The 12,114-nt window shown below is 34.8% G+C and overlaps 1 protein-coding gene across 40 annotated transcripts in view; it reads right to left on the bottom strand.

The window, feature by feature from the left end:
- The window catches only part of Synj1 (synaptojanin 1), a 95,603-nt gene that overhangs the window by 48,103 nt on the left and 35,386 nt on the right, over window positions 1-12,114 (bottom strand). For all 40 annotated transcript variants that reach the window (XM_021256179.2, XM_021256182.2, XM_021256168.2 and 37 more), the window contains exons 6-10: window positions 11,489-11,572; window positions 5,381-5,442; window positions 3,881-3,977; window positions 2,536-2,705; window positions 1,416-1,497 (exon numbers count right to left, since the gene is read on the bottom strand). In XM_021256179.2, coding sequence (XP_021111838.1) covers window positions 1,416-1,497; window positions 2,536-2,705; window positions 3,881-3,977; window positions 5,381-5,442; window positions 11,489-11,572 — 495 coding nt within the window. The remainder of the gene's footprint in view (window positions 1-1,415; window positions 1,498-2,535; window positions 2,706-3,880; window positions 3,978-5,380; window positions 5,443-11,488; window positions 11,573-12,114) is intronic.

Raw genomic sequence — 12,114 nt, 5'->3', positions numbered from 1 at the left:
GCTTACACAGAATCCATGTAATTGCATCCAGCCACTTAAAACCAAAAGCTGAAATACACTTGAGCCATGTGATAAACTCCATCTAAATAACCAACATGCCTTCTTGCACTTCTCATCTATGATATGTTTTCTAAATAAATTATAATGGCAAACTTCAATGACAGATTTAAAAAACAAAACAGTAGAATTTATTTAGTTACATAAAAAATATATTTCTGCAGAGAATTTTATACACTTTTTAAAAAAATAGTACTGGGGATTAAACTCAGGGACTTCACACTGAACTACACCCCTATCTCTTTGTAAAGTTGTTGAGACAGGGTCTCTACAGGTTGTTAAATTGCCTAAGCTAGGCTCAAACTTGCCACTTTCCTATCTCAGCTTCCCAGAGTGCTAGGATTACAGGCATGTACTAACTGCCATGCCTGGCTTTTACTTCAGTTTTGAGACAGAAGCTGAGCTACAGAATAGCTAGCTAACAAATGCTCTGGCCAAGTTTAGGATCATTAAAGAATAAAAGAACAGTTGTTTCCTATTCCTGTTTTTATAGTACTTGAGAACTATGCTAAGTTGTTTGTTTTTGTTTTGTTTTTGAGGGTTTTTTGCTATGTAGTTCAAGCTGGCCTTGAACTCACTACATAGCCCAGGCTGGTCTCCAACTCACAGCAATCCTCCTGCCCTAACCTCTGAGTGCTAGGTCTACAAGGTGTGCGCCACCATGCCCAGCTGACTATATTAAGTTCTTAAGGAACTGAAAATCCACACAGCCTTATGATCCTAATTTGTACAATACAGAAGACTCAGGAAACTCAGTATTGCCACAAAGTCTGTCAAATAGTTAAAACTATATTTACATTATATTTAAATTTGATGGATAAACAGTAAAGAAAAAAAAACAACTTTTAGGCAAAAACTTCGTAAGAAGTTGAAACTCATTCAATCTCATTCTAACTGTGGCATTTTCATCCAATCCTCTTTTTTGTAGGTACTCATTGAAAATGCCAAACAAACTGGATTAAGTCACAAACTGTCAAAAAAATAATCCTACAGGATTGTACATGTGAAGACAGACCCTCCCCATCTAAAACAGATTTTTAAGAGACAACACACAGAATTAAGGCCAAATACATATTTTTTTTCAAGAAATATTCAAAAGCAGCAATTACTGCACTAGAATAAATACCAGTGTTTAACAGAGGCACTAGAATAAAACAGCTGGCTACAGAAAGAATACGAAGGATAGATAAAGAAAACATTTAACTCAAAATGAACTTTGACCTCCCCAAAAAGAGACTAGAAGTAAAAAAAAGTTTTAATGAAGCATAATTTCATCCGTATTTTCTGAAAAGTAACTTATGAGAGAAACACTCAAAGAGGCATATGGCACAAAACACAGACATTTTAATTTATTTTACCTCTAAGCCAAGGAATGCCTGCACACTATTTGTTCTATCAAGGCAATCCAAGCAGTTTGTTCGAACTGTACCACTCTGGCACCTGTAACAGTTTCAATAAAGTTAGATAGCTGGTTTGTGGCAAAAATAAAGCTATATCAAACTGAGAACTGAGGTGACTAAAATGGAGCACCACTTTCTCCCTCCAACTTTCTATTATCACAATTTTCAAACATACCAAAAGGATGAAAGAATTATACTGTGAACATCCATATATCTACCACCTAGGTTCTGTATCTGTTAACATTTTGCCCTGTGCTCTTTATCACAAATCCATCACACACTTACTATTAATTAGACCAGTAGTTTAGGAGCTAAATATACATTCAGATTTATAATCTCACAGTTCTTTGCATATGGCATTGATACTAAATAAAATATACAAATTGAAAAAATAAAAAGTTTGAGCTTTGTTTACAAAAGTTTAGGGCCAGGGATTTAGCTCAGTGGTTCCATCGCTTGCCTTGCAAGCGCAAGGACCTGAGTTTGATCCCTGGTACCAAAATAAAAAAACAAAACAAAACAAAACAAAAAGTTTATACCTCAGCCTGTATTCTGAAATTAAATCTTTCAAACTTGTTTTTTCCTGTTTCACAAGCAAAAACTAAAGATTTAAAAAAAAACAACTAAAGATTTAAATTAGAAGGCATATCTTAAAACAATTTAGTTAAAGCAATGTTTTTTATTTGTTTCCATTAGTTTTAAAACTCAAGTGGAATAGTTCCAGACCTAACAGCATGAGGTCTGGAACCAGATGAATCCTAACGATAATACTTCCAGGTTACATGACTTGCAGTAGACTATGTCTATGTTTCAATGTTCTCAAATGTAAAAAGGCATAGTAACAGAACCTAGTCTTCTACTCATTGTTACTGATACAAATAAAGACTGCTAGTCCCATAATGTTTGCTCAATAATGAAATTTATTCTTATTTGTTGAATCCTATAGGAAGAAATGCCTAAAACCAAGCATAAAAAAGATATTTTAAAGTTTAGAAAGGAAACTTAAGAGTTCAATACTAAGAATGACTTAAGTTATAGCAAAGTTCCAACTTAAAGAACAGAGAAATTGTCATCAAACCTTTGAACCTCACTTCCATCGAAATAAAAAAATCCATAATCTAGAAACTTCTGGACTTGAGGTTTAAGAACACTATGTAATTTTTCTGCTTTTCCTCCTTTAACCATTTGATGATAGTCAAAATTCACCATGTGGATATCTGCAGCATGTTCAGAAGCTTTCAAATGACTCTTAAAGTAAAAAGACAAAAAATTATCTAATTATTACTTGACCTTAAGGATATAATGCTATAAATGGAACTTTACATTTTTTCATTTTCTTTTTTCTTTTTTGTGGTGCTGGGGATTGAACCCAGGGTCCGATGTGTGCTAGGAAAGTTGAACTGCATCCCCAACCTGAACTTTACATTTTAAATTAAACTTTAGCTGGCCCCTTGAAACTTCATTAATTCCACAAAGCTTTCATCAACACTGGTAGTAAAATGGAAAATTTCTTGCTGATAGATGACATCCATTCTCTAAAATTTTTACACTATCCCAGAGAGACCAAGTGACAATAATTAACATCAGGGACCCTAAATAATATTCTGGTCTGGTTTAAAGAATAAAATATTTCCAATCATCAGTATTTTATTTTTACAATAAAAATTTAATAATTATTTATATCTATTACAGAATCTCAAAATAAAGTATCTTATTTTTAACACAAAGCCTGAGGAAAGTTTTTTATACTTTCATTCAATACATTTTTTAAGTTTATTAACAATATTCATTTCACAAGATTACAAAAATAGTTAAACAATTAGATTACTTTTAGATTTAATGAGAATGAACAACAGAAAATGTTTCTTAACCATTCTGTGTTAAATTTATAATCTTACATAATATCATACTTTATCTTAATTCATTACTGACTCGTTTATTAAAGTATTTTGTATTTTTTCTTTAGAAGTCATACATTTTTTGAGTTCTTTGTATTTAAGTTTTCTCTCAATGCAGGAAGGTACAGTTTTGCACAGACACAAATGTATTATTGACCATTTCATAGTTTTAGAACAATGACTATGGTGTCTAGGAAGTACGGAAAGCAATAAAGAAGGAAACTGGCTGATAATTATCTACTGGTGATGTGAACATTTATGGAAGAGATATTTTTATGCCTCTGCACAATATTAATAAACAGATTAGAAAACAATGTCAACTGTCGTGAAAGTTTTCCATATTTCCAACTTCAGAAGCCCTAGCATACATAAACTCAATCCTAATAGCTCCAAAGAGTTACAGGTTTCAACAAGTTAGCTCATCTTTTCCCCAGGAAATAATGTACTTCCTAGGAGAATCTGATTATCATTATACTATTCTAGGTGACCTTAGGCCAGAATGGAAGAAGAAATGACCATACTTACTTGGAAAGCCTTACTTAGCATATGTTCACCTTCCTTTGATCCAAGTAAATTTACTATTATTTGTTTGCCATACAAATTCTTAAGTGTTCTAAAATGCCTATTAAAGAAAGGAAATAAGCATATATCAAAAGATAAGGCTATTTCTTTTTCAGTAAACAAGAAGAATCCATCCTAGGTTTAAAAAGAACCTAGGTGGTAGTACTTAAAGTCACAGAACTTGCCAAATTGGTACATAGCTACTCTACATGTTCTCAAAACTTGGAATTGATTGAAACTCAGTTAATGCACTTCCTCTCTGACTTACACACAGTGCGACTCCTCATACCATGCTGGAGCATCCCACTCTGGGGTGCTGGCATCAGACACAGCAGAACACAGACATCAGCATAGCAGAACATGCAGTAGGGGCAGTGTGGGAAGGCCAGTACCTCACACAGGAGGTCACCTATTCCACAAGTATTCAGAGCGACCTTTTTACATCTCTAGCCTTTGAAAAACAGGCCCCAAAGGAGTTTTTTCCTCTCTAGCCTCCAGCCATTCAGAGGCTATACAACAGTCCTCCCCTCCTCTGTGGTTTCACTTGCCACAGTTTCAGGTAACTGAGGTCAATCATTGTCTGAAAACACTAATGCTGTCTTGACTCAGAGAGAGACCACATTCAACTTTTATTATAGAATGTTACAATAGTTCTATTTTTAGTTCTTATTGTTAATCTCTTACTGTGCTTAATTATTAAACTTTAACACATGTATATTTAGGAAAAGACATATGCATACAGTATGTACAGTACAAGGTCTTAGGGATCCACTTGGGGAGGTCTTGAAATATATCCCAAGGACAAGAGACTACTATATACAGTGCAGCAACCTTTTAGAGCTTTCAATGATACAAACAGCCCGCTGCGCCACACGTGCCATAGGTTCCCACCACTGGTATATAGCAATGACATACAAAGGAAATACAATGTGAGACTCATCTATAATTTTAAATTTTCAAAAATTTATATTTATAAAGAAAATCTTGAGATTTTTTTCATTTTTTTTGGTACTATGTCTTTGAAATTCAGTGTGCATTTGCTACTTTCAGCACATCTTCACTTGGACTAGTCACACTTCAAGCGCTCAGTAGCTACATATAGCTAATGGATACCACAGTGGACAACACAGATAGGAAGTTTTAAGCTCAAGAGATCAAGATCCACACTTCCAGAACTATCACCCCTAAAAGTCAATACACTAGGAATCACAGTCCTCCAGCTGAATTAGAAATCAGAAGCAATTTTGCATAGAGCTACAAGACATTTTTTTTTAATGGAGATGGAGTCTTTTTTTTGGTACCAGGGATTGAACTTGGGACCTTGTGCTTGCAAGGCAGGCAGTGGAACTGTTGAGCTAAATCCTCGGCTCCTTAAAAGACATTTAAATGAATTGGTAAATATAACTAGTCATACTCTTAGAAATATCAAAAAGTAAGGCACTATGTACAAATAATGAGGCCTACCTGTCAAATGCAGGTGCATTGGCTTCAAAACCCCTTGACATACGGACACGATGTGATCCCACCTTAGACAAGAAAAACAAATTTCATCATACCAAAAACCAACATGAGGACAAAAGAAATATATGCTTGATGTATGTAACAATTTATTTGCTGAACACATGTAAGTAAATCAAACAAGTGATTTTTCCTTCACGATAGTATTTTCTTAAAAAGCTCTAAGAATTTCCCCTTTGCTTTTTGCTAAAAAGCAGTCCCATTTAAAAAGTTCAAGTTACACTATTATAATATACTTGTAAAGGAATAGTAACTTCTCAATGAAAAATATTTTCAATGCTTTCATATATATTACCTTGTTTTCAGCTCAAACTACATGACCTGTGTAAATGAAGAGATTTACTTTCCCTCTTAAACCTGTGTGACTAATTCCAAAAGATTCAGATGAGTTGTCTTTGTCTCTTGACCTAAATTTCTCCTCTTCCAACCAGTCTACCACTACAATGTCCACGTGTCTTTTTCTCTGCTATGCTGAATACTCTAGTCCCTCTCCATCACAAAAAGCTGCAGAGAATTAAAACCATCATTCCTTCCTGGAAAAACAGACTTTCCAAGACAATCTCACGGTCACACAACTATAAATCAGCACATTTTGCAAAATTAGAAATTTTGGGTTAAGTGAAATGAACAAGATAAAAAATATCTACCTACTATGTATTGCTAGCTTTTCTTTTCTCACATAGTAAAGTAGCAGAAAGATGAGGCAGGATTGAGAAAGCTCTAACAGATGCCAAAAAGAAACACAAATTGAGACCAGTTTGAACTTCCAAATATTTCTGAGACTTTGGGATCAAAATTTCCCAGAATTCATTCTTGCTAATCTATGAATGAAGTAGGTTTAAATAAGAGTGTAGGAGGAAAGTTTTCATCAAAAAAAAAAAAAAAAAAGCTCTAACGTGCTTACACAATTTCAAAGTTGAATTAAAAGTATTATCACTATTTTCCCTCCCTGACCTATGTCAATATAATGACTGTCCTGCTAAGTAGTAATTATCTATTTTTCTTTTTAATAAGAAATTGATTAGACTAACCTAGATTCACATTTGGATAAACTGAATCATCAGATTCAATTTCATTTTATGCTACTTAATAGCCTTCATTAAATTTGAAAAATGTATACTCCAAGGCATTAAGCAATTTAGACTAGAGAAAAATAACAGAAGTTGATACTTTTTCTTAACAACCTATAACACTATAAAAGGTCTGTCTACAAAAACTGCCTTAACACTACAAAAATTTACCTTGTCAATATTTATGTTGTATAGTGTTGTAACTATCAAGGTAGAAAAGTACAATTCTCCTGTTTTTTATTAAACCCTGTGGTTGTTCCCTACTACTCTTCTCCCCAACACAAAAACATTTCTAGCTACATATCAAAGCTTTTGAACAATAGATTGGCTTGCTCAAACTAGGTTTAATTACTCAGCATTATTGGAAAAATTCTATAATAAAACAGCTATTGTGAATTGTGATAAAAGAAGAACTCTAGAAAGTTTTAAAGTCTTAACCACAAATCTACCTAAAGAAAAAAAAGTTGCATCAAGGTTATTATTTTTTTAAAGTATTAGATTCAGGCACAGTAGTATTATAGGCAGCTAAGTTAGATATAAATTAATATACAGCCAGAGAGGGACTGAGCTCCCAAGGAAGTCAGCAGGAAAAATAAAGACATCAGAATTGTTGCTGGAGGCATCTGAAGATCACCAGGCCTCAAGACAAAAATGTAACAGCCAGGCCTACAGGCCTACCCTAAGGGATAAGGAGTAACTTGGAATTATACTATAATTGGTATCATCTGGCCCAGTAAAGTCCAGCTAGATGTCAGTCACCCAGGGGGGTGACTACAGCATCCGGACCCATCCTTTCCCCAACATGCTTTTGTTATATTTTCCCCTATATCAGTAACATACAATTGTAATCCCAAATCTCTGGAGGCTGAGGCAGATTACAAATTCAAAGCCAGCCTAGGTCACGTAGTGAGACCCTTTCCCTTACCCCAAATTAAATTTAATTTAAAAATAAAAAATTAATAGAGTGGTATAGAGTATCATTTCTATCACTATCACTACTTTATGTTCACATATTTTTGAAACTTCAACCCAAAATTGAGCATGTAGCACTGAACTAGGCATAATCTCATCATGTTTACCTTTTCTTTCTTGTTTACTCTTTCCTTTCCTCCCTTCCTTTTTTTTTTTTTTTTTTTGGTGGTATTGGAAACTGACTCCAGGGCTTTTACATTGATCTACATCTCCAGCCCTGTTTTATGTTTTAGTTTGATACAGGGTCGCACTAAGTCATTAAGTTGCTCAAACTTGTGATCCTCCTGTCTCAGCCCCCTAGAGTGCTGAGATTATAGGCGTGTGCCATCATGCCCTGGCTAGGTTTTCCATATTTTAATATAACATTGTAATATAACAGTAATATGTGAGACTAATACTACAGATTATAAATGCCAAAGAACTTCAGAGAAAAAGAATCATAAATGAGTTGCCAAAACTTAAAAAATATATATATCATTCTCACTTGTGAAGCCGTTTATGACAACTTTATAAAACTTAAAAGGAATTCATACTGTAGTTTACAATTTCTCTACTAGGCCTGACTCCCCAAAAAGACTGCATGCTGTCTGTAAGCATCATTATAGTCTCTAAGTATCTCACAGCAACTGGTATAAAATAATACACACTGGCAGAACTCAAGTACTAAATGAAAAAAAGGTCAGCATGGAAGGGTGACTGGAGACCATTCAATGAGCTCTGCATTGGCTGCTGAAGAACAACCACCTTAATTTTGAAATAGAGAATTCCTCTCAGAAAACAGCAAGGCATGAAATGTGAGTAAACTACATTACGAGAAGAGGGCTCAGTAGATCTGATGAGCCTAATACATCAAAAGTGGAAAGACCTGTAAGAGAGCTGGCAGGAAGCAGAGCCTATAGTTTCCTGTTAAGGAAACTGAGAATCCTTAAGACTCTAAGAAATTATGAAGATCTTACTGAGATGACAGAAGAGGGAATAAAAAGAAATGGAAAGTTTCAATGTCTGGAAGAATATTAGGACACTTTTGCTTGCCCAGGCCTGGCTGATTCAAGTCATCAGAGTAAGAACCTGGACAACAGACATTCTCAACTTTGAGTGGAAGGGAACCCAGTTGAAATGCAGAATCCTGGCCCCATTTCAAAAGATTCTGATTCAGCTGATCTGAAATTTCAGGTGAAAATCTGCATTGTAAAATCACTTTAGGTGACTCTTTTTATCTTTCAATGAAAGAGCCACAGTGGAATTAATCATGAAGAAGCAAGTCAAGGATTCCGTTATGACTTCTAAAGTGAGACATGGCACAAAAGTCAACACTAATTTAAGGATTCTCCATAAATTCCAGTCCCAAGAATACACAAAACACCTAATAACCATTTACAATCACCCTAAGTCATAAAAGTCCTTTTTGCCATCTATGGAATAATAAATCTTTGGATTTGGTGTTTTTATTTTTAAAAATTAATGATCTCTTTTTCCCAGTCTTTGAAAAAGCAATCATATTTTCTTTGCTTTATTACCACTCTTTTGGAATGGTAGGGAAAATGCTTTGTTATAAAAGATACCCAAAGAAAGAATCCATTCCTATTGAAAGATTAACGTTAAAAACTATTGAGGTAAATAATTGTAAAAACCACTGACTCAATCCTCAATCCAACCCAAGTCAACAACAGGCCAGCACAGTGACAATTTGGCAGAATTGTTGAGCTGTCTCAATGTCTCAAAAATTATGACTATAAAGAAATACATAACTTAAAAATCCACAGTTTTCAACCCATAGGTACATGACATTAGCCAGCCAAACTGTAAAGATGCTGAAGCACACAAGAGAAGGAAGAAGGAAGAAATTCTCACCCAAAGAGGATCCCTCAGTAAAACTACTCAGAATTTGATTTACTGAGTAATTAAACAGTGTAATTCTGAAATACATAATAAAATAACAGAAAGCAGTTTAACACAGGGCCCATAAATAGGCTACCAGAATCTCTTACACTAGTCTGACACCAAAAGAAAAGCATTCAACTTGCATCAAACCAGCAAACATCCCAAACATCCACTGCTAATCTCAAAAGTTTAGGAATGGTGAGGTTAGGCTGAGATTCTTTCCCAAGAGACTTAAGGGAGAGACACATCTATCTAACCCGTCCTTAAAGCTGACGATAAAGCCCACACTAGTCAGACAAGTCTTGACACGAACTAAAGAAAGTCAGCAAACCAGTGCTAATGCTAGTTAATCCCCCTCCCTTCAACCGAAGACTGAACTCAGGACCTTGTGCTCTCGAGGCAGGCATGGTGCCACTGAGCTAAATCCCCAGCCCTGTTGGTTAATTCTTGACCTAACTTGAATAAACTGCATTACCGAAAAAACTGGAATGGTCTTTTATTTTTCTTCACAATAGCCAATTTAGAATATAACAGAGACCCAGCAATAAGCTAAAGAGGTGAGAAGAGTTTTTCCATTCTTTTTTTCAAAACTATAGACTGAAGGGCCAGGGATTTATCTCAGTGGTTCCCCTGCCTGCCTCGCAAGCACAAAGACCCAAGTTTGATCCCCAGTACCAAAAAAACCTTCAAAAACTATAGACTGAAGAACATATATATATAGACAGAATTATATATACCCCAAAGCTAAAATAAATATGACTTACACTCTATGGCCTAGGGATATTTGAACAACACTAAAATGCAAGATTACACTATTGGGAACATACAATCTAATATAATGACCTTTTTTTTTTTTTTTAATCTCCTAAAGATTGGACATTTTTACCAACAAAAGCATGCTTAAAAATTATTAGAAAGCAAGTGAGAAAATATAACAAAGATGACAGATCATCACAGACTATAAGGTAAAAATTACAGTAGCATATATATATATATATATATGTTTATATACATATTTATATATTGGGGGGTTGAGATGAGGTCTCACTATGCAGTTCAGGCTGGCCTTGAACTCATGGCAATCCTCCTACCTCAACCTCTTGAGTGCTCGGATTACAGGCATGTTCCACCACACCTGGCAGTAGCAAATACATTATTGATAATAGCAGCAGCTAACCCTTACATAGTGCTGTGTACCCAACACTATTCAGGGTAGGAATATCATTTCCATTTTACAGATCAGGTAACTGAGACACAGAGTGGCAAAATCACTTGCCCAAGACTACACAGCTAGTAGTGATAATGTAGGGATCACAAATAAGAAGTCTTGAGGAAAAAAAAAAAAGAAGTAGTAGTAGTCTTGGTACAGAAGCTTATTTGAACCATTACATCCTTCTGCCCAAAGAAACTTAATCCTTATATACTAAGATAATAAATACGAAAATACTTTGAAAGTTAATATACTATGAACACTTCAAAATTTTCTCAACACAACAGCTGAAATTCTATGGATACATTCTACGGCTTGAATGTAGGTTCTCCTTTAAAGATTCAAGTGTTGGAAGCCTATTTCCCAGGTGGCAGTGTCAGGAGACAGTGTGAAATGGTCTGGAGGTCGGGCCTAGTGGGAGTTCCTTAGGCACTGAGAGAGCTGTCCTCAGCAGGCAATGCGGGACTTCTGGAGTCAGTTCTTGCAAGAGCAAGTGGCTATAAAAGCCAAGCTGCACTCTGACTGTCTCTCTGGCTCCAAGATCTGATTTCATCCACTCATATACTTCCGCTATAGTAATGCCTTTTGGCATTAGGTCTTGACCAGAGGCCGAACCAGATCTTGGGCTGCCAAATCTTAGACTTTCAATCTCTAGGACCATGAGCCAAAATGAAACTCTTCTTTATAAAGTTGCCTTGCCAAGGATATATCATTACAGTAACACAAAACTCAGTAATATAGTACTTGAAAGCAAGTTAAAGAGGAAGATATCTAAGATAAGACTCTTCGCAGCTCCTCACTTATGAATCTAAGTAATATTATTAGATAGGATAATAGAGCAATCAATGAATTAATGAACTATCCTGCAAATTTAGAGAATACAGAGTATTTCCAAGGAAAAAAAAATTGAATGCCACTTACTTGCAACCCTGGTTGCTCCCAGAACAATGGAACAGATCCCCGGATTTGTATGAAGGAAGAAACAGAATCATCTAAGTATACAACCTGCAAAAAATAAATTATTGCACACACATACACACACATATATTTGCTTCTTCATTAGAAAAATAAAGTTACTAAAATCTGTTGCACAGTATTTATATTTTATGACCTACCTCTCATATATAAATTATCCTAGTCAAAGTATGCAAAATAGGCTACTAAGTTTGTTTTTCTCAATTAATGTCAATAACCAAGAGAACAGGATATATATATAAGCTTAAGAATCACAACTTTTTGAAAGGAACTCCTTTTAATCTAAATATTTTATAAATGTATCTTTACATTTCATTTAATTTATTTTCCTTGGTTTTTCATATTTCTCAAAACCTAATGTGAAAGTTGGAGTTGGACTGGGGCACGGTTTGAATTTATAATTTTATAGGTTCATAGCCAAAAATACCATCACTTAATTTTTAGGTAGTATACATCTCTGATTAAGAGTTATGTTTAATTTCATCAAAAAAACCCCACCAACTTTTCTTAAATTGTCTACGGATTTTAAAATTTAATATCAAATGTACAGCACTGACTATGCCACTGTAATT

This window comes from Heterocephalus glaber, unplaced genomic scaffold (assembly GCF_053883595.1).
Source record: "Heterocephalus glaber isolate CG9 unplaced genomic scaffold, H.glaber_assembly_v1.0 deba00000122, whole genome shotgun sequence".
NCBI lineage: Eukaryota > Metazoa > Chordata > Mammalia > Rodentia > Bathyergidae > Heterocephalus > Heterocephalus glaber.
This window is presented reverse-complemented; position numbering and strand designations above follow the sequence as displayed.